This window comes from Lagopus leucura, unplaced genomic scaffold, assembly GCF_019238085.1.
Source record: "Lagopus leucura isolate 7727_CA_CO unplaced genomic scaffold, USGS_WTPT01 Super-Scaffold_100001, whole genome shotgun sequence".
NCBI classification, from domain to species: Eukaryota; Metazoa; Chordata; class Aves; order Galliformes; family Phasianidae; genus Lagopus; species Lagopus leucura.
This window is the reverse complement of record NW_024962262.1, coordinates 58,650,145-58,677,456: the sequence shown is the minus strand read 5'-3', so window position 1 is coordinate 58,677,456 and position 27,312 is coordinate 58,650,145. Positions and strand designations below refer to the sequence as shown.

General features: G+C 37.7%; 2 protein-coding genes across 4 annotated transcripts in view; one reads left to right on the top strand and one right to left on the bottom strand.

The window, feature by feature from the left end:
* Positions 1-4,212: 4,212 nt before the first annotated feature.
* Positions 4,213-21,454, bottom strand: SYAP1 (synapse associated protein 1). Its single transcript, XM_042868051.1, has 9 exons — positions 21,169-21,454; positions 18,525-18,643; positions 16,308-16,374; positions 14,567-14,640; positions 14,247-14,386; positions 12,729-12,874; positions 7,571-7,629; positions 6,763-6,910; positions 4,213-5,345 (listed from the first exon to the last, which is right to left on the bottom strand). The coding sequence occupies exons 1-9, from the start codon at positions 21,359-21,361 to the stop codon at positions 5,218-5,220; spliced, it is 1,074 nt and encodes a 357-aa protein (XP_042723985.1). The 5' UTR covers positions 21,362-21,454; the 3' UTR covers positions 4,213-5,217.
* A 66-nt stretch (positions 21,455-21,520) lies between these two features.
* CTPS2 (CTP synthase 2) overlaps positions 21,521-27,312 on the top strand; it is a 57,521-nt gene continuing 51,729 nt past the window's right edge. For 2 of the 3 annotated variants that reach the window (XM_042867677.1, XM_042867675.1), the window contains exons 1-3: positions 21,521-21,722; positions 24,825-25,034; positions 26,848-27,018. In XM_042867677.1, coding sequence (XP_042723611.1) covers positions 24,869-25,034; positions 26,848-27,018 — 337 coding nt within the window. In that variant the 5' untranslated portion in view covers positions 21,521-21,722; positions 24,825-24,868. Of the gene's footprint in view, positions 21,723-22,675; positions 22,716-24,824; positions 25,035-26,847; positions 27,019-27,312 lie in introns of those variants that run through there. The other variant, XM_042867676.1, reaches the window with a different exon arrangement.

The window sequence follows — 27,312 nt, the reverse complement described above, 5'->3', positions numbered from 1 at the left end:
TGACATAAAGGCATTAATTCTTTTCTTACAGCGTTCTTACTACGTTTAAGGCTGGGAGGAAAACTGTTGAAATGCAGAAGTAAATTTGATTCTGTCCTTTTCAGCTTCCACTGACCTCTTCAAGAAGCTTTAGACTAACCAGGCTCTTCTTTGGAATACTTTCTTCCTGGTTCCAAATAGAAACTGAACTTCTTCTGCTGTTACTTTTCACAAAATGAATAATCAAAAAAGAACAAGGAGGAGGGAGACGGAAGGAAAAAAAGCAACCAAACAAGTCACCACTCCTTTACTTCACAAGGTCCTAGAATTAAATGATGACAGAGAGATTATCCTAGGGCCTTACCTAAACAGTCCTGTAAACATCTACTGGCTTAATGCTCAGCTGTAATTAAAAAAACAAGCAAGATGCCAGGATGCATAAAGAATGGGATGAGGAGTAGAACAGAAAAATAGAAGCTGCATGTGTCATCTGAGTGGTGTGTTCTCCTGCGTGCTCCTTGCTGATGTCACACCTCCATTCCTGAGTGTGGGCTCCAAAGCTCAGGGACAAGAGCTGGAAAAAAGAGCTGGATATTTGTACTGGTAAGAATTATTGCCAGTTACAGGCTATTGCAAATGTTTTCTGAAGGAAAATACAGATGTCGTTCATGGGCACCCAAAGGCAAGTCTTCAGTCATGCCTGAGTGGGTGATTGGTCTGGGAATCCAGTTAACCCTGCTCTGCCTGACCCTCATGTTGTTTTTCACACCTGCCAGCACTGAAGTTCACATAGCCAAGGCAGATTCCCCATCACACCCTAGCTTTTCAGTCTCCAAAGATGGGCAGCTCAGCCACCTCCACTGGTAATAACTCAGTGGCCAGGAACCAACGCAAAAATGGCTAGTTGTCTCAGAGCAGACATCTTCATGAGTTTTCCCTGCAGGCATTCAGGGCCAGCAGGAGCTCAGTCACCGCTCAGCTGACACAGACACAGCGTGCTTGCTCTGCCAGTTCCTTCACCTTACTGATCCTATGCTCCAGTATTTTTGCCTGCTTAGGGAACGGTTCCAGGTCTTTCATTCACATTCCCACTACTTGAGGCTGCTTCCCACCAAGACAGTTCACTGTTTCCATATCCACACTAAATGTATGCCAGGGCTTCTCTCTGCCCAAGTAATGCTCTCAGAGTAGCATTTTTCATCCACCCAACACATGATGGGCTTGAAAGTCCTGTTATACGTGATGCAGCCAGATGCAAGTTGGTGATGATACAGCAAAAGCAAAACTTTGATGTTTAAATTGCAGGCATCGACATTACAAAAGAGTGCACAGCCAGCACTAACATTTCTGAAATCAGCAGGAGAAGCAGCTAGATGCAATCGATGTATTCACTAGTTCTAGCTGTTAAATTGGGTCATTTCTCCTCAATGGGACAGAAAACATAGAGAAACAGTAACTTTATCTAGCTCTGAGCATCCACGTTAGAGTATGGAATCCAGCACTTCAGAGAATAAATAAAGAAAAGCAATTGCAGCATTAAGGTTTGGCGCATGCTTACAATTCAAAGAGTGCACACTCTTTGAATTATCTTTGTCTTATTTATAGCATCACATATGAAAACAGGTATGAAATCTTTACCCAATTTTATATATGCCCCTTAACTAATTGCATTTCTCTTCTGGCTTTCCCTGCTTTGACAGGATCACAAACATTGAGAAAAAGTAATTTTTCTACCCGTGTGGTTTTGGATAAAGCACATGTCTTAAGAACATCTGGAAAGGTTTGTCATAGCCTCATGAATCCCTGAGTTGGCAAAGGAAAACTATTCACAGTCTGTGCCATAATGAAAAGCACGCTTTTACAAAATGAAGCGTGATTCATTCTTCAAGTGAAGTTCTGCAGAGCGCTGTCTTGTTAAAAATGACAGTGACAAACTAATTATTTGGGTTGCTCCTCTTCTTGCAGCACTGTTTAGTTAAAAGCAACAGCTTCAAAGTACTTTATGAGTCCCTGAATATGTTTAGGTACAGTAATACCTACATTTGTATTTGCATGTTCTACAGCGTGGCTGCTATTGCTTCTCAGGGCGTTGGTAACTAACCCAGATGCACTTCATCTTCCTTTAAGTAACAGCTGTTGCAAAGTCAAAAAGTCAATAGTATTGGAGAGTCCAGCAGTTCAAGGATGCATCTCACAGTCAGGTGATACACTCGTGCACATAGGGTTATTTTAGTAAATACGTGAGGTAAAAATGGGCATACTGTGCTGTACTACACGCACAACCCCATCAACTTAATGGGAAGATGGTCAAACAGCAGAGAAAAATACTTTCATGATCCAAATGAACAGATAAAATAATAAAAAATTTTTACTTAACTCTGGAAATCGAAAGGTTTTTTTTTTTTTTTTTTTTTAAGAGAATGACTACAAATGGCTTAAGAAAGCTATGCCTTTTATTTCATGCTAACCTGAATCACTCCCAAGCAATCTTCTCTTTGTTTCACAAAGGTTAATTCCAAAATCTTCCAGCTTAATTTCTTCTGAAGAAAACGATTTAAAAAGTTTGCTTGCTTTTCCTCAATGTTTTAAATGACTAATTTTTTTTTGTTATATCACCTCTACAGTTTAATATACTATTATTTAGCTCCACAACCATCCACCTCCCTTTGGTTTCACACTGCTGTTCTTTTGCTGTATTTTACCATCCACATGACTCTAGTCCAGATCAAGTTATGTTCACCTTGTTACTACAGAAGTAGAACAGACACTTTCTGGTAAAGTGCAATTAAAGCTGCTAGACATTTGTAAAGCTAAAACAGTCCTGAAAACTATGCAGGACTACAAAAAATTATTACAGCTTCCCGGGTTAAAATCAGATATACAGATTTGAGATTATTAAGATGCTTTTTGATAAGACTTTTTGTGGCAGAGCTCAATCAGATCAAGCCCTGCTACATGATTGCCTTCTCAAACACAGAGCTACTTAGCTACTGGCTTTTCATTGCACTTGTATGCAGGAATGATCTTTTCTGAAAGATGGTGTTTTACATCTATAACCATTATATAGGCTATGCTTACATGAAAAGGGAGATAATACATGATGTACGAACCCTGTGCAAATAAAAAGGTGATTCATTTGAAAACATCAGGAACAATCAGACTGGTTTTCAAGAAATCACAAAGTTAGAGCAGTGATACTGAGCTCTGAATCATCCATTGAAAATCTGCCACTGAAAGAACAAAAATAGCAGGGTTTCGTAAGTTGTGGTAGGTGTTGTGTCAAATCATAGAATCATAGAATTGCTCAGGTTGGAAAAGACCTTAAAGATCATCAAGTCCAACCACACCCTAACCATCCTACCCTAACTAACAACCCTCTGCTAAATCATGTCCCTGAGCACCACATCCAAATGGTTTTTGAACACATCCAGGGATGGTGACTCAACCACCTCCCTGGGGAGCCTATTCCACTGCTTAACAGCCCTTTCTGCTGTAAAGAAGTGTTTCCTAATATCCAACCTAAGGTGAAGCAGATATCCTAATGCCTCCAGCTTAAGCCTGTCAGCATTTGCCAAAATTTAAGAATAAGCATTAAACATTGAGTAGTCTAAATATTAGTGAGCATAAGAGTCACACCATCTGTTGTTCTTTAATTCCTGATATGACATCCTACACCACCTCTTTATTACCACAATACCACATGACTTACTTCATATCTATTAACTAGAAGGGAAAGCAGACCTTAGAAGTGAAGAACACTGTAAAAAACTTTGCTTAAGATGATTTATAGTTGGGAAAATATATAGAACTAATGAAAACAATTTGAGAAACCAAACATTTGCATGTTTGAAAAAGTCTCCATGATGGAAATTATAGGAGGGCTTTCTGTCCAAGTTGGTAATTGAGACAATTTTGACTAGTACTTTCTTAGTGAAACAGCAGTTCAAACTACTTGGCTCCTTTCAGGATGTACACGGCCTGAATAATTACAGCTATAAACTTTCTCAATCTCTTCACAAAAAAGCTGTGCAGAATTATGTCATTAGGACAACTTTCTGCAAGTAACATGCCTATAATTCAATTGTGGTTAAAACTGCATTTCACCCATTTTCCTTTATCGCAGCTTATGATATAGATGGCAAATAGAACGATAAATTTCTCATTTAAAGAAAATGCATCTAAAGAAATTGACATAATGATAAAACTACAGGAAATACCCATGTCTAACACAAATTGAAAAAGCCCTTAAACAAAACTGTTTTTATTTAAATTCCATGTCTTACACACTGTGTGAAAGGATACTTTTGAGATCTGCATAAGTCTGAAATGTCTTCCCCTCAATATGCCCTCCTTCCAAATAAATGAGCCGATTTTATACATATCTACAATATTTAATAAAGATGTCCAAACCAGCCAAAGTTCTACATAATTGTTTCACCACTTAAAGTAAAGAGAAAAATTCAATTTGCTCTTCCTCAGCAAAATTAAATTGAAACAAAACAGTCATTGAACAAAGGAAGCATTAAAGCCAATCGTCTCTGTGGGGAAAGGCAATATGACAATTTAATAAAAACATCAGGTTTTTCAAGCAGGTAGGAACTTGGTTCTTATTTAAATGCTTGAATGTTTGCCTACTAATCATATCTGATCAATAATAAATGAGCAATTCTTTTCGAGTCTGATTTTTTTTTTTTTTTTTTTTTAAACATCAGAAATTATTTTTGGGGTCTTCTATACATTCTTTGGCTACGTATGTTAAGGAGAAGTTAAATACACATGAAAGCTACTAGCTACAAGAAACTGAAAATAGTACACATTTACAGATTATACAGGAATCAGAGTGTAAAAGCAAAGAAAGTTATTTTCAGGGACAATGTTATGTACAACATCCATTTCTACATCCCAAACAGGTTGTAGACAAACTTAACTTGAGATTCTTAGACTTGTAACTCTTGCAGAGCTTCTTGATCACCTAATAGCTCAAACTAAACTGTTGCTTCATGTTATCATTTTCACTTGTTAGATATAACCTGCAGTGTCTGTCTCCTTTCTTTCATTTAAAAGAATAAAGAAGTTCAGATATTGCTCATATAAAGAACAGAAATACTGGTTGTATCCCAATATGGAATTGTACAATTGTATATTTTCTTGTCTTTTGAAGGTCTTTAAAGTAGGAAGGAGGAAATCCATATCCGTTTTCAGGAAAAGTTTGGGGTTACAGTGATTTTGTGAAAATGCTTAATTTTCTTCTTGCAGCATTTCTTCTATTTCTTTATCCCAGTTTTCATCGCGCTTTTCTGATTCTGTCACCACTTCATACTCTTGAAGCTCTTGTTGTAATTCCTTTTCCCAATCAGCAGTCTCTTCTGCAAGAGATAAGCAACATCTTATACTATCAAAATTGATTGTCACACACTATTTATATAAAACTAGAAACTTGATTAATTTGCATTGAGTCTGTCTTTTCTCTCTTGAACTTTATGAATAATTCTTCAAAGCTAAAGAAACTTCAAGATGGGAAATTCCATCTTCATCTTCGGACTGCCCACAGATAAGAGAAAAACAGTTTTATCATGTGTCCCTTTGCTAACTAATTTCCTACAGACTTGCAATTTAATATCAACTCAATCTCACTTTGTGCCTTTAAATCTTGGTGTGGGAAGAAGCTGTGCTATTTGGAAAAAAAATGAACGTAAGTTTGTTGAATATACTGTTAAGAAGAAAATCAGGATCAAATACTGTGGATAGTTTTAAATATAGCTGGTATTCTCCTCACTGACATTTGTAGCTAGGCAAACCCATTTAATCCAGGTTAAAGGTAACCATATTTCATACCTCAGGGCAAAAAGAAAATGAGTCAGAAGGCACTCCCTGTGTTGTTAATCTGTTTAATTAACTTTGCCTGTGATATGAAAGATCATGGGGGAGGAGGTGGGTTTTTGATGTGTTACGTGTTGGTTAGAACTTAAGCCTAGATACGAAGGTGGGTAATTCCACAGTCCAAGTCAGTAAGGCCAGCTGAGATTTATCTGAACAAATTACTCTTATTGAAACACTTCCATCTAAAAACCTAGATGCGAGAAACCAATTTCCTCAAGCTTGGCTACTTACTGAAAAAAGAAAAAAAAAATCAACAATTTCAGAAAACAAAGATTTTGCAATGTCCAAAACACACTGCAAAGCAAAGTTTGAAAAATATAATTATCTACTGATAGAAGTGTCTTCATTACAAATAGTTCAATGTGTATGGCCAAAGTCACATCATTATAGACTGTTCTCATCCATTTGACACCAACGTTAGTTCTTCTGGATCACTGTTTTAGAATAAGCCCCATTTTTCCCCCTCATCTTACTCAAAGCTATTTGTTAATTTTTAACCACTGCAAATGCATGCATGTAAGCCTTTTACAACAAAGGCACTGGGCAAACTCACAACTGGTGCAAATACTTGGTTTAACAAAAGCCTGATTTCCAAATAATGTATTTTACCCACAATTAAAGAAAAATTACATGCAGATAAGAATCTAAGAAAGAGGAAAAGGAGGAGGAAGGTAGACACTTTTATGAAAGAGCCATCTACAAACTGTTATTTGGACTGGAACCTGTCACAAATAACGTTCTGCACAAGACACTGATTGTGGAAAGAATTATCACTAATTTCATTCATTTTTGAAGAAGGGTCACAAACCTACTTTCCTAAATGTAATTACAGTACATATATAGATTTAAGTCAACCTATTTTAGAATTATTGTATTTAAGACAGAAAGTACTAGCAGTTTTACCTTCTACTACGGAAGTCTTTTCTCTCTTTTTTTCTAGCACCAATTGCTCCATTTCTTTTCTTAGGTCCTCCTGATTCAAATTACAGGCATCAAAAGCATCGCTCACGAATTCTGATACACCTGGACTTGTGGAAATCTCTTCCTCATCCTGTAGTAAGAAAGTTTTATATAAGCTCATCCTTAAAGTCAGACACAGAATGGCCCCAATATAAACTTTTACTCATGCAGCTGACTGCCTTTTAGTTATAGACCCAAAAAAAAAAAAAAAACAAAAACAAAATAAAACCAAATATATTACACAGCTCTGCTTTTGCCAACAGTGTTCTCTGGCACTGATTTTATGACCCAGAAATGAACAAGGGTCATTAGGTGTCTAAGTTAAAGGTTTTGTACTATCAAAGCTACTCCTGCAGTTGCAAGAAGGTAGTTGCTATGGCAATGTATGATTTAGATTTCCTGTACTTTACACTGGACAAAACATAGTATAAGCACATATTTTTATGAAGGCATCCCTTGTGATTAAATGTAATAGAAACCTTCTACTCTCAACATTTTGGAAATGTTTCTTCAGATGAAAAAACCAAAATATCTTTATTATTATAACATGCAGGATATTAATGAAAGTATACTTCAGATACATTGCTGTTTCTACTACTGAAAATGAGTATCGCAACAGAACAGCAGTATGTTAACATCAGACTGTTAGGTACTGTTATAGTTTCATATCACAACTTATTTAAGTAAATATCCATCCTACTGAATGACAGTTTCACATAACAAATAGCAAATAAAATATAAGCGTTTTTACCTCTTGAGATTTTATCTGAGGTTTTATTGTTACAGGTGGTGTTTTTGGCCGTATTGTTTCTAGCAAGAAGGAAAAAAGGTAATTACATTTTAATATTAAAGATCTCATTTATTCTAAATAGCTATCAAGTATAGAAGGAAACATTTTACTTTAAATTTAAAGGAAATCTGGTGGTCAAAGGCTGAATTCAGTTATAGGTGAAGCATTCGCAACAAAAGCAAAAACAGCAACACAAATTTCTGTCTTTAATTAAGTAAAGCAAATTCAGCAAATTATTTTCTTATTATGAATCCAAAGTTAAATTCCAGGAACCCTCCTGCCCCACTAAACAATCCAAAGAACCACATAAATAGGAATAGCTGGAAATGGGGAAGAATGCCTTCTATAAAATGCTCACAATAGCATTAAATGCTGCAAGACCTTTGAAGTTACAAAGGTGTAGAATTCCTCAAGAAATCCAGTTACCACCTACCGTAAAACTTAAAGCTCCCTTGCCTGTGTGCTTTTACTGACACAGGTATTAGACAGCTCTTAGGTACAGCAGGCTGCATCTGTGTGCACACTGTGAACCAGGCAAGAAGAGCGCTCCAAAGCCTTACCTTATTTCACACAGGCAGAAGTCACTGAAAAACAAACCCTAGAAGCTATTCCAAATTTTCTGATAAAACTCATTGTATGTTCTTAATTTAGTAGCATGGTATAAAGGAGACAGTGGCTGCCTACAAAGGAGGAAAGATCTTTTTCTCAGGAAAAGAACACTCTAGCTTTTCTCCCACATGGCTAGTGAGGTAGAAGAGTCACATTAATGAGCCAAGTGGCTAGAAGAACAATTAATGTACAGGGCAAGTTGCAGTAGTGATGAAGTGCTTGCTTAGCACTTTGTTTAAACATGCAAAGCAGTTGTGAACTTGCAGCTGTGTTTACTGCAGGTGGATCTTTTCTGCTTACGCAGTGATTTTTGAAGAGGGACTTTTTTCAGGTTTAATTTCCAAGATCAGCTCTAATTATAATAATTTTCTAATTGGTAGCTGTCGCTGCTTGTAAAGCTCATCTACTCAATGGCCACTGCTCTGTCATACCCTCTTTCCTCCTTTCCCTCCCTAATCTTCATAGGATCTGTTATTGTACCCAATACTGCATCCAGAAGGGCTCCACTACTCCTGACTCAGGCAGGCTGTAGAACATGGCACAAAACATTGCTCTTCAACAGAGTCCCACAGCACTGGGAAAGAGAGGAGCCTCAGGCCCCAAGCCTTCTCTCATGCAGACGCAGCACAGCAGTTCTGTGCTGAGCCAAGCACCAGTCCAATGTCAATAACAGACCGTTAGCACTGCTCTGGATCTTCTAGCTTGGCATCATCTGTTCCACTGCTGCTAAGATAACTTCATTCCCAATAGTAAATAGTTCTACCAAAAGAGCGAGCAGAACTTAGCTTTTTTTTTTTTTTTTGCAGAGCATATATACATGTGGCTTCTAGGTCAGAATATGGAATGCTTTCCTTTTATTCACACTTAACTATCATGACTGACCTGAAACCCTTTGAAAACAGCATGCAAGGAGGAGACAGATAAGATTAAATGGAAGGCAATTAATTCTATTTCATAGACATGAGTCAGCTTTGGGAAGACACTGAACATTATGAGAAGTTACCAACAGGCAATTACTTCTACTTTTAGCCTCCAATTAGTGAATTCAACCTTCAAAAAGTCATATAACATATAACAATTCAAAACTCTTCAGACCTATACAGTGTTGAAATAAAAAAAACCTATTTACTAAAGACTGGTAAATATATATTTGCCATTAGATAAAATATAGTTACTGGGGCAGTAAATCTATTTGCATATTTTATACTGGTGTTCTGTATCACATGAGATGCTTTACAGGTCAAAAAGTGATGCATTTTTTTCCCCTGAATGAAAATGTTTCATTTTCAGTCATAATGGTAAGTTCTACTAGAAGAGCTCTTTGGGTATAACCCAGCAACTTTGACTGGAAATTCCCAAGTGTTTGGATGACTCAGAGGTAACAGTTCTGTTGCTCAATAAGTTCAGGTGCTCTGTCTCTCCTGTAGAGTCGAGACACTTCCATTAAAACAGCTGTGGCTTGGCAAATTTGAGTACTGTACTGTTTAAAAAGCAAAGCTCTAGGAACTCATAGTTCAAGACTGTCAATTTAAGCACATACTTAACTTGCATAAGGGAAACCTTCTGCACTGTAGTTAATGACAAAAACCCTTCTGTCTATGTGACTAGACTGTCAGCCACAAGAGTAGTGGCTTTCTTGTCTCTAAAATTGGTCTACTGAAGCAATGACATGCAGAAACAGAAATCAAATAAAGATATCAGTGGTAAGGAGAAACATACTAATAGCAACCAGACTTCTCAAGCAACACGCTTACAAATAATAGTGAATAAAATCTCTTTTGTGAGACTTCATGTTTTCTGATCTTTCCAAATGCAATCTTTTCCACTATATAAAGATAAAGACAGCAGTAAGCGAAAAGATCCAATCCATAAAGATCTACTGTAAGGGACTACAAAAAACAGAGATGACAGTCACCACTCTACAATAGAGTCCTGTCAGTTGGAGTAATGAAAAATCCAAAAGAAACAAAATTAAAAATAAACAAATAGAAACAAGCCAAAACTATCACCCCAACCTCTTACTAGAACAAAGAAAATCAAAAAAGAAACAAAGCAATATAAACGCACTTAGATGCCTGACAGGTGCAGCTAGTGAGAATCCCAGTCATTTCCTGAGTTGGATGGCTCCTGTACAGAGCAACAGTGAATAAAAGTTGCTTAGAAAGTGACAAAAATGGGAGATGAATATGGTGAGATTGTGAAAGTACTATGACATGCACAATTAGGAAACAAACCTAATTACAGCCTGCACCAAAAGGTAAAGACAGAAAATGCCTGCTTTGATAAAAAGTTAGTGCAGGGCATTAAAGACTAGTTCTTTTACATGAGGAAAAAATTTCAAGCTGCAGCCTCCATAAAACTTGAGCCCTGCAAGATTATTCCTAGTTATGCCTGCTAAGAAGTGATTGGATGTTGACATCTTCCTTTCATTTCAACCATTTTTTTTCTCCTGTACTCGGACATCAAATTATATGAAATTTGTAAAGAATTAGCGTCTTCAATATCGATTTCTTGAATTATTCACCTTTCTTAACCTATTCTTTATAATTGTTGACCCCTTCATGGCTTCCTGGTCCACATTTCAAAAGCAAAAGAGTTAGACCTGAATGAATACGTGAAAAATGTTATGACAAAAATATCAGAAATACTAAATATCAGTTAAGATGTATAGTAATATTGTTGGTGTTTGATTTCCAAATAATGTAATTAAGTATGGTCAAAAGAAAAACAAAAAAAAGAGAAAAATTATGATTATGGTTTTGGGCAAGCAAAATGTAACTTGATAAAATACCTATGACAAGATGCTACATTTACAGGACAATGAAGAGCTACACGATACATGAAAATCAGAGGGGTAAATTTTACTAACATCACTAATGAAAAGAAGTTCAACTTGGACATTACTTAAACAGGTGTGAATTAAAAGAAAAAGAATGAGAGTGGAATAAGACAAAAGGATTCAACCAATAAACAAAATCAAACAGCATAACATAAATGGGGCAGAGAGTATCTGCTGAAACAGCTGCCACAAAGGCAGGGAAAGTGGAAACAAAGGCAGCACCTTTAACAGTGTCAAAACATCAGTGAGAATACAACTCTACAACGAAGACGCCATTGACTCCATTCTGTTTTGTTCATTCTAAATGGGGACCTTGCCTGTGCTAACACGCATGAACTATGACAGAACTCAAAAGAAACAGACTGAGATAAAATGACAACATAGGCAATCATTAAAAAAAAAAGAAAAAAGCTTGAGGAAACTACAATTCTTTTTTGACACAAGTATATTCTATGCAACATGCCACCCTAGCTCTGTTACCCCTTGATAAATCTCCCTTTATCCCAAGGTTCATCTCCTGTATCCAAGGAACCAAGGCCCAGCTGAGTAAACTTGGCTCAAAGAGCACAGAAAATTAGCAAAATTGTGCAAAAGGGCTGTGAACAAGTACATATGAAGATAAGAAAGGTGAATTTACAGACTGAAGGAGGCTTACAAAGATGGAATCAATAGCAGTGCAGGACTCAAGAAGAAAAATAAAAATATGGAAAGACATAGTATCTGAAAGAGGGAAAAGGAAGTCAGCTTGACATTGATCAGTTGACTGTCAGTCAAGCTGGCTGTAATTAGAACACCAGCACTGGTGGATCTGATAACTTGTTTTTTCATGCTGAGAGGATATATAAATCTGTTCTAAGGTACAGCAAGGGCCTCTTCCTCCTGCCCAATGCCTACCCAACCTGCAGATTCCTCAGGGATAGTGAGTGCACTCATTAGACTATGATTTTATAAGCTATCACTGTGTCTTAGCCAGAAACTGCTTTATTCCCTAAAGCAGCTTTTATTCCTGCTTTCAGAATTTGTCTGTGTCCAATGACTCAAAAGAGGATCAGTAATGATACACTGATATACATTGATCAGCATAACTGAGAAAGCCTATGTTAAGTTAGCTTGTTCATCTCCAGGCTGAATCTCAAGTAGCCTATGTACCCATCTTACTCCATTTCTTTAATACATTGCATACCTTTCCATGTCCTACACACATCTGCCTCCACCACCACAGTAATTATACTCCCATATCATATCTTATTTCATATCATAACTTATTTCCATCTGGTCTGAGGCTTATGCAAAAAAAAAAAAAAAAAAAAAGGAGAGTGCATGCCAGCTGGCTGGGTTGGCTAGTGCCTGATGTCTTACAGGTGAACCAAAGCTACCCCTGGCTTCTGACAGGTCAAAATAGTGCACCAGAGACCACTAGTGGCTGAAACCTGTAATAAATCAAGTACAGCATCTCATCTCTTGGGACTTGCACCGTTATGGCAAAGTTGGCTGAAATAGGAAAACTGGTTAAAAAGCACTCAGAACTCCCTTCCCCACCTGGACAAACAGGCTGAGCATGGGGAGAGAAGTCTTGATTTCACATAAAATCCAGGATAAAAATTCTGGCACCTGATACATACAGTCAGTAAACAAATTAACGAGCTGTGACAATAGAAATCCTTTCCATACCTGTCAGTTGACTATCCTCTTCTCTGCCTTTGTTCTCTTCTTTTCCTACTGCTTGCTGTTGAGCAGCAAGTGCCGTGAGTTGCGCAGACTGTTTAATTAGGGATACTCTGTAGAAATAATTTCTCCAGAACACTTCCTCCTTTACGCTAGAGAGAACAAACAGATACTGAGTACTACATATGGAAATATGGCTCCTCTTACCATCTAGCAATGAACTAAAAGGAAACATACAGAGGGAAGGAGTAAGCAGAACTGTCACTTTGACATGTGTGATTTAATCAATTAAAAAAAATCTACAATTATACAAATTCTTGATCTCTTCTACAACAGTTACATTGGGCTTAATATACAATCAGGTGTTATTTCTTAAAAACAAACAAACAAAAAAACCTAACATCATGCAGTAATACGCAATTTGGTAAAACATTATGCTGTAATATTCATCTGAGTTTCTTAACATTTTCATCCCTTTCTCTAAAAACTCAATATTCTTTTACTGTTGAACTGTCTTTATCTATATGTTCCTTAGACCTCAGAAACAACTGTAATCTTTGATTTACAAGTAGAAGCGAGTCCAAGATTGCAGTAGAAATATTCCACTATCTTTCAGCATGTCTGTGGGACCTTTCGTAATTAGAAAGTGCCATTTGGGAAACAACCACCCAAAGTCAGGCAAACAAAACTGAAAAATATCAAAACCAGCTATTGAGAAATGAGGCAGTGCAGGCAAGGACAGCAGGACCAAAGGTTGAAGACAAGAGCATCAGAGACAGATCTCACAAAGACCTACAACATGCCAGAGAGCTGACAGAACAGAAACAGAAGAGCAGGGAAGGGGGAGAAAGAATGAGGAGAAGGGAAGCTTTATAAAAGGAGACTAAAGACAGAAAAGCTCACAAAAAGTATTTTTTTCTCCTGTTTCCATCTTCAGACATGGAGACTAATACTGGAAACTCTTAGATAACAAGAATGCTGACTTGTGAAACAAGCTTAGAGAGAGAACCTTGAATTGGACAACAAAGGAGAACAGAACTGGAATAAAACTGGGATCAAGAAGCCATACTGAACAGACTAAGTTCTGGGACACTTAGGGATATTTTAGTTGGGTCTGCTGAAAGGTGGTAACAACAAGGAGCATTTCTCATTGTTCCTCTTGCTTACAATAATACTGGGTTTTTTTTTTGTTTGTTTGTTTTTATTGTTTTTTAGAATTTCAGAATTCGGAACTACTAAGAACCCTGATTTCAGTATGGGAGAGGTCTTAATTTTTAATAGATCTGCTGTGCTAAATTGCAAATTCATTTCCAAAACAAAGATAAATGCAGCAGCAGGTTTGTTAGTTTGACTTTTTTTTTTTTTTTTGTATCAAAGTGGTGCAGTATTTGATGTATTTGGGTAGATATAAAATACAGAGAAAGTAGTTACCAAAAGAATTGAAGGAAGTAGGAAAAATGAATAATATACACATATTTGCAGATACACTGAAAATGCAATAACAACCATCAAAAAGTTACTTACTGTTTAGGAACGAGATCAAACCTCATCCTATTGAGAAGCTGATCTTCTTGTAACATCACCATTGCAACAGGGTACATTTGATCAAAGTCAAAATTAAACTGAACACCTGCTGGAGGATCCCGCAGAAAATTTCGTTTATCCTTTGAAGAAGAAGATGTTACAGTCATTAACTGATACCAGAAAAAGGATTTCACTTTTCACAAACAAGACCAGCAAAACAATCCCACTTCTCACATAATTTTATCGTATCATAAAACTGTAAATCCTTCTATAAAAATGAAAAATCATATTGTTGATCTTACAGTAAACTGAATACTTACTGCAGATAAGGCCAGTATTTGTTGTTGAATTGTCTCTTCCTCATTGCTGTCAACCCAGGGAGGAACTGCTGCTTCTGTTACGGAAAGGAGGAAAAACTATTTGTGCTTGTGCAACATAGGAAAATAAAAAGTCACAAAAATAAGCAGACTTGCATCACTAAGTTAGTTCATTGCTCCTTCTTCCTAAACTAAGCTCAAGCCATAAGATCTCCATAAGGTCACTCTAGGCTGATCCTGATTTATCACGGATCCTGATTTATCAGAGGTAAACAATACTTTAAATAGTTGCTGATTTATGTCATTATAAAACAAAATATGGAGGTTTGTTCCCTATGTGTTCAGCCAGAACTTAACTGTCTCTTAGTTTAGTTACTGCGGTAAAAGCTGTGTCACTGGGTAATCTGACTGCCAAGAGAAATTTCTAGTCACTATAAATGTGCAAACTTCACCTAATTTAAAGTTTTCAAAATAATGTACTAGTATATTAATTTTCCAGCACTCAGAGGACACAAATTCTTTAGAAGAAAGAAACAGGAGAAGAAGAAAAATAATTTAAAAATTTGTTATAAGTTGCAATGGACTATACATGGAATAAACATACTGCAGTTGACCTGCTTTGTACATTTACAGATACTTACACAATATTTCTTTTTTGTACAAATACAAAAAATATTCTACATGTATAGAAAGCTCTTCATTTTCAATGTAAATTTAGCCTGCAGAGACAGTATAACTCAGCCAAACCAGTTAATAAATAATTATTGTGAATTTAATATGCTTTTTTGCTTGTACAACTGACATAAGCAAGCTCTTCCACCCACATGGATTCCCATGCCAATGCTTCTTTCCATTAGACCATCTGTCTCCCCTTTACTATCAATAAAGCTAGCTATTTTCATGAAACTTGTAGAAATGTTTTAGAAGATGTCAAGGTTTACTGATAAGATACAGAAAATACAACATACAGACAGCATGATCACGTAAGTGGCATTGCAAGAGAAAACCAAGACACACATACTACCTACAGACAATATGAAAAAACTCATCATGATTCATTTAAAATCAGTCTATTTTCTAGATTAACAATAAAGCTATTTTCCAGAATAACAATAATTATTCAAACTGTTACACATCATTGTATTCAGTTACACATCAAAAAGGATTAATGCAGTGATAAAGCCAAATGTAGAAAAAAGTGCTTATTTTAAAGTTTCAAATAGGTTCATAGATCTCAATAATACACAGATAATTATAAAGCAAATGACTTACGGGAAAGCAGAAGAGCAATTATGCCTTTAGTATAAGCAGCACCACTATTCCTACAGCAACTCATCAGACACTATAATGCACTTTCTAACTCACATTTTCTATTTCATTATGAAAGCATGATACAATTGCTAAAGCTTACAGGAAAGTTAATCAGTATGATAAGTTTCAGTAAATACAGACTTAAAATTCAAAACAAGCGTAAGAGATCAGCTTTGCCAGCACACTGATGTTTTAGTTGATTTTAAAAAGCTGAGTTTGGTTAAAAAACAAATATCATCTTACTAGATAGTGTAACGATGACATTGCTTAAAAAAATAATCTTCCTATCCCACAGGATATATTAAGTTTGGCCATACAAATGTTTCCTTACACAGAAATCCAACGGACTGTGCTTAGATACAGCTCAAATATCCAGCTACCTGTAAGATTTTAGTTTGTTACATCATGCATTGCTCAAGATAGCATACATTACCTGATTTTTTTGTTTGCTGCTCTTGGACAAACTTCTTTTGTTCCTTCTGAAAATCTCCAATAATTGTCTAAAATAAAAATCAAGAAACCTCAATAAGTAAAACATTATAGACACACACACTCTTTCAAAGTAATATTTATAGTTTTATCAAGTTCAGCAGATGAAAACACAAAGGAAAATCCCAGCTTACAGGCTTATACTGTTCATACATTTACATACATTTTACGTATGAAATAGAGACAAAAACTACCACCTGCTTTCACCAACACTTCAAGATACCCTTGGCCTTGTAGTAAGATTGAAGTCTTGGCTATGAAATACATCCATCGCAATAAATCAGACCTATCAAATTGCTAAGTATGACTTTCAGAATGTGTGCTTAGCTGAGTGCTGACAAATGCACGGCACGAGATTATGTTCAGAAATATCCTATACAGAAATCAGCATTGAAAAAATTGGAAATGGTCACAGAAGAGTCATATGCTTGATGTAAAACAGCACTGTACATTTTACAGTGAAATGTTTAGGGATTTCTGAGGCAGGAATGCCATAATCCAGGTTACAATGCAAATACTGTTTTGTAGTTGAAAGCACGGGAAGGAAAGAAAAAACAGGAATGACACTGGAAATTAGAAGTGAATATTTAAACCTACTTTGAGATACTGTAAGAACATCTCATTCAGTGATCCAGCATTCTGGCTTTAGGTTAGCATCTGTGAGAGAGTGCCTATGATAACAATACATTGTTGTGGTTCCCTCCAGTTTCGAGTTATTGAATTTTTACTATTTACAGAATAAAAATGTTATTTGGTGTAAGAGAAAAGCATTAGAATGCTACAGGAGCTATAACTCTACTTCTCCATACACACACATTTTAGTCAAAACAGGGAATTCACATTATCAGAAGAAGAAAACCTGAAGTTTAGGCATGAGAAACTGTACTAAGTACCTACAGTATGTTTTATAAACATTACAGCCCCTGTAATAAATTATCAAACAACCTTCTTACCTATTTTCCCTCTTTTTTTCCAGCGTATGGATTTGTGCTAGATAGACTCTAACATATTGTTGTAGGAAACATAAGTCTGTTATCATACATAGACAGTTGTCCCTAAAAAGTCAATGAAATTTGGAGATAAAATTCAATCACAACAGAATTTTAAAAGTGTCATTTAATTATTAATTTGGCAGATGACATGAACACTGATTATACCAAGAAACTGAACTTAATACTCACTGTATTTTAAATCAACAAATAAGGCAATGCTTTAGTTCCCCAAAAAGGGTGTGTGAAACAAAGCTGCAGGAGGAGGGAGCAGGCTCCATCTTGCATTCTGACACTTGCGGATGCACAGACTCAACACACCTGCGTTGCTTTTGGTCACTTCCCTTCCCCTTCTGAGCTACTTCTGCTCACAAACCGAACACTACAAGGTGTTCTTCTGATTGTTCTACCTTCCCCTGCCAAGTTCACGACTGAAGCACTGTTAGAACACTTGGTGCACAAGTTATACAATTGGATCCAGCAGAGAAGAGCTGTGAGAGCAAAAGATCATTGCCAGAGCAGGGGAGAAGAGCAGGATCATAGTATGCTTTTTCATTTACTCCCTGATCTTACAAAAACATACACGTGTAGCTCTAGGCCCTTGCTCTACAATATCCACAAAACTGACCTAATTCTGAATCTTGCTTCAGAGATGCATTTAAGACACAGAAGCTATATAATTTCTTCCCACTTAACTGGAAAAAGAAAAATAATTACATCCCAGACATCTCCAACTGTCCAACTCCAACTTGTTCAGCCTTTCATCCTACTTCAGCATATATATATATATTATTTTTCACATAGAATCACAAGGTTGCAAAGGACTACAGGATCATCTAGTCCAACTGTTCTCCTATCAGCATTACTACTGCAAGCTACTAAACCACATATTGTAAAACGTCATCCAGATGCCATTTCTTACTGTCTTTCTCCAGTACATCCACATCCTGAAGGAAATGAGCACTGGTGCAGCACTGAGCAAAGCACAGTTAACCATTGCTCTTCTACCCTCAAGGAACATTTTGGTCATGTCATTTATCATGGCAGGAGAAATGTGCTATTGAAACACACAATTCCTAAAGCCAGCTTAAATAAATTCTATTACATGCCAGATATACAACACAACAGTAAGCAAGCAAATATTTCAGATCACGAATTGAGAAATAAAATACCTTATCAATGATACTGTCGATTTTCCCTTCTTCTACAGACTTCTTAATGGTCTGTGCTGTTTCGGCAACGGATTCAGATATCTTTTTTGTAGCAGCAGTGGCGAAATTGAAGAGGTAACCTTCAATATAGGCAAAAAGAAAAACAGCTGAAAAAAGACCTCCCTTTATCCAAGACTGGTACTAGATTTTCCTTTCTCTTGAAACATTACCTACTTGAAACCTGCTGAAGTCTTCCTTCTGAATGATTTAACCCAGCTTCCAACCTACAAAGAACTGCTAAAATCTCATTTATCCTTTTCTGGTTCACAAACTCTTTAGTGATAATCAAGCTGCAAGTTGGATCAAAGTTTTCTGTACATCAGATCATTATATTTGAACATTGATTACTAAATCAAACATTCATAATAGCTCAATACACTGCTTTCTTTTATATTTTCTGAACAATGCATCTTTCACAATTTCTTTTATGTATCCCTGGAATCTTTTTAATCCCCCTTCCCTGAAATTATTCAAGGCCAGGCTGGATGGGGCTTTGAGCAACCTGGTCTAGAGGGAGGTGTCCCTGCCTATAACAGAGGTTGGAACTACATGATCTTAAAGGTCTCTTCAAACCCAAACCATTCTATTATTCTAATATTTAAGTGCTTTAGGTGGAAAAGTTTGAAGCATTTGCTGCCCAGCAATACTTTGGTACCACTGAGCAAAGTAGTTCAGGCTCTAAAGGGCAAAACACTTTTTCTATTAAGGACTGAACATTCTTATGCTAAGGTACTCAACAAACCTCAGTAAGAGGAGCAACTTAGCCTCAGAAGAATAGTATTAGTAATGGAAAAACAAAGCTTCCACATCCAATTGACCAAGAACACTTCATCTTAGAAGCCTATGTAAGAAAATCTATCCAACAATATTTCTATCACTGATTCATATCGACAAAGTTTTCTAAGCCTTTGTAATGATATAATAACAAGCAAAAAGAATGCACATAAGGCTTCAGTTTTACCAGCAGAATTTGTAATGTGCTACAAAAGTCTCACTCACAGCTACTTTGGCTGTTAGACCTTTAGAGTCGTCTATTACAAAAGCAGCCTCCAAATCCATGCAAAAAAAACCTTCCCATCCCAACCCTCTTTGATGTCACAGGCGATGAGTCCACACATCACTGTACCAAATTCTCACTACGACAGCAAATTACAGGATAAATATTTTTATCACTAGCATCCTATATTTTTTTTTCTGAAACTTCAAAGTATCCTCCTGGACAATCAGAGTAGATTAGGACGTGCTTACAAGAGCAATCAGACACCTGACCAATCCACACAGACAATTTGCTGCATTTCAGAAAGCTCAAGATATGTACACCTCAGAAACACCTCAGACTGATGTCTCAGAAGACACTGAGCCAGAATTTCAGGGAGCACCTTCAGTACAGTACTGAACCTTAGCACTTTACCTAAGAATCTACACTAGTAATTCACAGTTCTTACCTACAGCCAACTACAGCCCTACTTCTACAGATGAGTAACAAAATAATCAAACAGATACTGCATTCCTATAAACTATCAAAGAAACATCCACACAACCTCACAAAGCATGTGATTCGTACGTATGCATTGCTTTTGTCATACTGACAACAGGTAAAGAAATGCTGTTCATTTAGTAAGAGATAACCAAAAGGAACACCTGAAGCCATTTGCTTGGTTCATATTTTGAATATCCAACGTATTTTATACAATGGCTTTTGACACCTAGTGAGAAAGCATCATTTAACAGGGCACAGAACAGATAGCAACTCTATCTCATTACCAGTAATTGTTAATTAAAAAGAATCTGTGAGAAACAAACAAACCAAGTAAACAAATAGTGGAGACAATGTTGGAGGAGTAGCTCAATTTCAAACTTCTGGCTTTATCAGTTTACACAGGACAGTTTGAGAACTATGGAAGACTGGACAAGATGTATAGAAAATTCCATCTTGTGAGATCTTGGGAAATACATCTAGGTGATGCATACATATGCAGCCATTAACAAATGTGAGAAATGCAAAACAATGATATGGGAAAACACAAAATAAAAAAGATACGTGAAAGTAACTGAGATAATTTCCTACATTAACTGACATGACCCAAATTATCATTCACATCTGGAAAGGTATGTTTTAGGGCTTGTTTTGCTATTTGCTTACTTTTCAAATATTCTGGTCACATTGTTTTTACTTTGAATCACTAAGCAAGCTGCACTGGTGGTGTAATTATCTACAAAGACAGCTCTTTAAGTGTGCAGAGCTGCGAACAGCATTTAACCTAAAACATGCAATTGTTTAGTTCAGTTAAAGCTCAGTGCCAACGAGAAGCGCCAAGGGATTTACATCTAACTATGCACCGAACTGATCTGCCTTCACTCCTATAGCCAGTCTGCCTTACTCTCAGCCTTACTCTCACTATACCATGGGAGATTCAGTGCTTTAAGGCTACATTATTACTATTTCTAAGCAGACACATCGCTGCGCTCCCGGAAGACGTCAGGCAAGAAAGAAAGCTGTTCTTTCACTTCAACCTTTCCCTGGCACAAAGCCCCCCGCAGCTCGCCATGCGTGGGACATCCCCAGGCCTGACCCAGGCAGAACAGGCCAGGCCAGGACACTCACTGCCGAATCCCTTGGCCTGGCTAAGGAGCGCGTCCGTATCCTCCTGCGGCTCCGCCCGCTCTTGGCTCTGCGTGGCCGGCTCCACGCCTGGCTCCTCCGGCTCCTCCGCGGGGCTGCTCCTCTCCTCAGCCACCAGCAATTTCTCCTCGCCTACCCGCTCCAGTCCCAGCCAGCTGCCTAAGCCGCGCAACATGGCGCAGAGGCGGCCGCGCAGGCGGCTGTTAACAGCCGCTCCAGCGGGCAGAACCAACTCTCCGCACGGACTCCCGGACGGCCCGCTCCTTCCGCATACGTCACTTCCGGTCGCAGGGGGCGGGCCTCTGTCTGAGAAGGGGGCGTGGCCAGGCGGGGCCGCGAGGTGGGAAGAGTGTAGTGCGCGCGCGGGTACCTGCGCGTCCGCCCGTTCCCTATTCCGCGCGGAAGGTGACGCCCCGCAGTCCGCTCCGCGTCCCTCGGCTCCGGAGGAGGGGCCGTTTCTTCCCTTGGGGCTGTGCGAAGTTCTCCGGTGCGTCGCGGATCCGCCCCCGTCCCGTGTGGGGCGCTCGCAGCTTCTGGTACGGGGTGAAAGCCTTTTTTGGGGAGTACTGTGGTGCTTCGGCGCTTACGGTAGTTTCTGTAAGCGGAGCCACGCGTTACAAGCACGAAGTTAAAGCTGTCTGCAGGACGCGCCTTAACTCGTGGAGCTCTGGAGGAGAAGGGGGAACTTCGTGGCTTCAGTTCTTAGGGAGAGAAAAGGAGCCGGCTGCCATTTCCAGCAGCTCCTGTGGTTCCCCAACGCACCTGCCGTGCGTTGTTTCTGCTGTGAGCAAGCAGTGGGCTTCCAGGGCTGCAGGGAAATGGGGAAATCTGGGCTTCTGAAGGTAGCAGCTCTCGTTCTGGTTCCTGTCAGGGAAGCGGTGGGGTCTGTGAGTCTCGAAGTGGCACGTGTTGAAGATCTTCCATTTCTTCATTCATCAGTTTCTTGTTTCTTGTTTTATGTTACTCTGAAGTTCTGTCACTAGCGTATTTGCAGGTTGTGAAGGGGAATGGAAGGAAGCTTCCTTCTTGTTTTCTTTTTTCTTCCATGAGTGTTTGCTACATGCCTACCTGTTACCAGCTCACAGTAAATTCCAAGGGTTCTTTTCTTCTGGATTAAATACTTCGATTTTTGTCTCCCTTTCGTGTGTGTTGGTAAGGAAGTAATACTCTGTTAATTTCCTGCTATCCATTGTAAAAGCATTCAAAATAAGCATTGTTACCTTTTTGACCTCTGCCAGCTGAAGCTCTAGGCCTTATTTATGTTAACTAATAATATCAGAAGAACAGTTATTCACTCTCTGCTGCTTGCTACCAGTGTTTAGAGAACTGTCCCAACTTGATTCTTCTTAAACGCTTTCAGATCACATGCTATTGCCTGTTGTTTTGAACAAAATGCATATTTAGGTAAGGAAAGGTTGTTCTTGACCCCAGGCCTTTTGCTTTGTGACATGCTGTGCTATCATTGTTTTAGAATTGCTCCAAGGGTTAGCCCCCAGATCTGCCTGAATGTAATCTAAATGCAGTTACAGGTGAGTTGCATTCTTCATTCACTTATTTCAGGAGGGCTGCAGACTTATGCTATAGATTTTCACACATAATGTATGTAATCAGCTGTGACTTAGAATGTTTGGAGGTATCTGTTCATACGTGAAAGCTGAAGTGAAGAAATAAAATTATAAAATTAGTTATTTTTTGTTTAAATAAATATTGTTGGTACTTTTTGGAGGTTGTAAGGTGAAAAAACTCACTGGTACTTTCCCAGACAATTGAGTGGTACAAGATGAAAGGAATAACTAAGCCAAGGAAATAAGAGGTAAATCTTGCATCTATGCAAGATGGCATAGGTGTGTGAGTATCTTCACTGTTTTTTTTCCCATCCAAAATCATATGATTGCCCTGGTATGGTATTTGAATCTGTTAGTTCATAGTGGATTTTTTTTTTCAATTTTAATTATCTAGGCTTTTTGTAACAGTCAATTTTTTTTTTTTTTTTTTTTGGAGACAGTTTCTGTGTATGAATAGCTGTTGTTCTGTATGCAAGAATTATGGCGTAGCCTTGTGAAATATGGTGTTGCATCCTCTTATCGAAGCTTTGGCAACGTAATGTACACAAGCAATTGCAGAATCATAGAATGGCTTGGGGTGGAAAGGGCCTTAAAGATCATCTAGTTTCAACCCCTTGCCACAGGGACGGGTATCTTCCACAAGGTCAGGTTGTCCAAATCCCCATCCAGCCTGACATTGGATATTTCCAGGGATGGGGCACCCACAGCTTTTCTGGGCAGCCTGTGCTCAGTCCTTATCACATTCTGAGTAAATAATTTCCACCTACCATTTAACCTAAACGTCTCCTTTCATTTAAAATCATCTGCCACTACAATTCCTGATGAAGAGTCCCTCTTCATCTTTCCTGTATCCCCATTTAGGTCCTGGAAGGCCTCATGTCTTTCCAGAGCCTTCTTCAGGCCGGACAATTTCAACTTTCTCAGCCTTTCTTCCTACAGAGAAGTGCTCCAGCCCTCTATACCTCTTTGGAGCTGTTCTTCTAAGAAATCTACCTCTTTGTTAGGGCCCCAGAGCTGAATGCAGTACTCCAGGTGGAGTCTTGTGAGGCCAGAGTAGAGGAAGAGAATCACTTCCATCAACCTGCTAGCTAAACTGTCATGCTTTCTGTTCAGATAGTAGTTTTTAACACTATTCATAATTGCAGTTACCCCTTTTAAAGGGTCATTTATTTCTCTTTGTAGTCTAGGAAGCTAAGACCTGGGGAAGTTGGCCATACTGAAGGCCATATGACACAGCTCTCTGCTATCTGAAGTTGTAGTTCTGGCTTTGTGTGTCATAATTTTGAATGGTTCTCTAAATCTGAAACTTAAAACTGGCATAACATTGCTTTCTTCTAGTACAGTATCAACTTTATCTCACAGTCTAGTGAAGCTAGATTTTTCTTTTTAGATTTTTTTTCTCTCTGTAATTTGTTGGAGAATGGGTGGATATGTGAAGCAAGACTTCGAGGCTCATGGTTAATATGCTGTCATGTAAATGTGGATGTTTTGGTTCAGTTTTTCTTTTTTGCTCTTATATTCCATTGGTGTGTAGGATACGGTAAGGCCTTTGAAATATTTGGTATGCTGTGAGCTAGGGAGGAGAAATCTTCTGAAAAATGTAGTGGGTGATACAAAGATACTGGTAGCTATGTGCTGAAGGTTTTGAAGGTAGATCTACTGAGGAGAGAATGTGATTGTGCTGGCTAATGTAGCAAGGAACAGTCTTGAGCTAACTTCTCAAAACACAAATGAAATGATTCATTTCTTTAATTTAGGAAGAATCTAGGGTGAGATTAGTCTTGCTTAACTTCTAAAAGGTGGTTGGCTGTTCCTGTCATGTTAGAGAAGTCAGATGAGTTATACCTACCCTGGTATCTCCGCAGGGCAATAAATCTAATTAATATCTCTGTTTTCTCACTGATTGTGGAAAGGATTTAGACATCAAGCTTAAATACCAACATATAAGTGGGGGATATTCTAAAGTGGTGATTTTGTTGTTCCTGAAGGTCATTTTAATTCTTTGCATAGTGAGACTATGTTATTCCATGGGATGAATTTGCATTAATCAAATGTATCTCTTTGTCATTTTAGATTTCCAGCTCAAAATCTGTGTGCTTGATTTGATTTTTTTTCCAATGAAGTACATCCTTGTAACTGGTGGAGTCATCTCAGGCATTGGGAAAGGGATCATTGCAAGCAGCATTGGCACCATACTGAAATCATGTGGTCTGCGTGTCACTGCAATCAAAATTGATCCTTACATAAACATAGATGCTGGAACGTTTTCACCATATGAACATGGTATGAAGAACAGCACTGTTCATTTTGTAGTAAATATTTGCATATTTAATCACATGTTTTAAAGGCAACCAGCCAAACAAAAAGCAGTAGTACAGTAGTTATTAGTCATTTTATCATCTATTTGGCAATGCAGTCTTGTTCCCTTTATATTTTCAAGGGTGGTGTCTGCTGTGAGTAAAGAGAGGAGCTGTTGGGAGAAACCTCTGTTAGTAGAGGCTTACTTTCTGTGAAATTCTGCTTTGTTGAGAAAAATTCTAGCTGTGGGCCTTGTTCAGTGTATGCTGTCTTCTGTTCAACAAAAAAAAAAAAATTGGAATAGTACAGCAGAATTTTTTTGAAGCTGTACTGCTGGGCAATTAGCTGTGAATGCTGCTACCTGGGTATCAGTGTCTCTAATGTGAATGTTTTCATGAGAGTTAGTTTACACTCTTGTTTTAGTTGATGGTCAAGTCATAGAATCATAGAATCACAAGGTTGGAAACGACCTGTAAGATCATCTAGTCCAACTGTCTCCTCATCACCATTGCCACCACTAGCACTAAATGGTCAAAACCATCAGTGGAACTTAGAAAGCTGACTAGTCTTATTATTTATAAATAGATGTTAGTTTGGTTGGCTTGTACTGACTACACTGATGAGCTGCAAAGCAGTCTGGTAGGCATTTATAATGCTGAACATTCATCTGTGCCGCATAGTGTTAGTATGTCTGTTGAAAATAGTGGTTTTCAAAGTTCCCAAGTGCCTTCAGACAAGATGGATTTCTGATTTATTTCAGTTGTCAAGTTTTGCCTGCTTAGTTTTAGTCTAAATCAACATTTTTGGAAGTGAACTGAAAGCAGTACACCAAACCTCACTCAAAGCCAAATTGATCTAACCCAGTACTCCTGCACTTTCAGAGTGCTACTGAGGCAATTTTCCAAGGATGTTCTGCCTTTACTTTTGATTGTAGGACTCCTGTAATGACTTCAGACTTTGAGGATATATTTTTTTTGTTGAGGGCGTTTGTTTGTTTTTGTTAAACTGTTCACTGGAATGTTGTATCTGGATGGGATATATATTTTCGTAGTCTACATCACATCTTCAGGGAGAATTCCTTCTTTTTGTCTCTTGTGCAGAGCTTTTTACCTTTTCCTTTCTACCTTTACGTCAGGATCCAGCAGTAATGATTTCTTCAGAAATTGGATTCGGAAGCTAGCGACTCTTCAGAAATTTAAGGAAAATATGAGCCCTGAAGAATATTTACATTACATTTTTTTCAGGATCAGAAATAACTATTGCTTTATGCGTAGTGAACCAAATACATGAGATGAAACAACTTAATAATAAATAGTGAGCATGTTTGAAGAAGCGTTTTATGCTCATCATAACTTTACTTCTGGTGCAAGCCTTATTCAATAAAATTTATTATTAACATTTATGATTCCTGGAAGTTACGTTCTCCTGATTGAGGATTGTATCAGGCTATTGAAATACCTGTTGAATGGTTTTTAAGTCTCTTAATATTTTAACCATATTATTTTAATCTGTGTTCAAAAATATTTGTCTGATAGACATTCAGGGTAAAAGTGATGACTTAATATGAAGTCACACAATGACACGACAAATCAAGTTGCAGCATGTGGTTTTAATGTTTGTATCTTTTCATTATGTCCATTGAAAAATAAAGTTTGGTTTGAAGATACATTTTTTGTTCTCTTGATCTGATTTGTACTTAGCAGATTTTAGCTATTTTATTACTTTGCTGTCTGTCATGGTTTTCTTCCTCAGTTTTCCTTATGTTATTTTTAACATTTTCACTTTTTTTTTTTTTCAGGAGAAGTTTTTGTACTGAATGATGGTGGAGAAGTTGACTTAGATTTGGGAAATTATGAGAGATTCTTGGACATCAATCTCTATAAAGATAACAATATCACCACTGGAAAGATATATCAGCATGTTATCAATAAAGAAAGGCATGGTGATTACCTGGGAAAGACTGTTCAAGGTGATATTTTCAGTTCTGTGGCATGCTAGTCCATCCACTCTTCCTAAAGGAGTGGCTAGAACAAGCTGCTGCTTGCTATATCAGCTTGCTCCTTTCTCCAATCTAGGAAATACAGACATATTTGTGTAATGTAAGACTTCTGGGTTCAAGGATAGGAGGAATATATTAAAGAAAATGCTTGTTGATTCCATTTGACTTTCTGCTTCTTTTTTCCCCACTTTTTCTGCACAAAAAAAAAGAGTATGTGAGTCTAAAGTTGGATGTGCTTGCCTTACTCCTCCTGCTTTGTCTTGT

Bases quoted from the DNA above. Each gene is read 5' to 3' on its own strand.
- SYAP1 (XM_042868051.1), bottom strand. From the start codon at position 21,361: ATGTTGCGCGGCTTAGGCAGCTGGCTGGGACTGGAGCGGGTAGGCGAG. The intron at 18,644-21,168 runs GTGAGTGTCCTG...CCTATATTGAAG, and splicing joins CCAGGCCAAGGGATTCGGCA to GTTACCTCTTCAATTTCGCC. The intron at 16,375-18,524 runs GTATTTTATTTC...TTTTTATTTTAG, and splicing joins TCGACAGTATCATTGATAAG to ACAATTATTGGAGATTTTCA.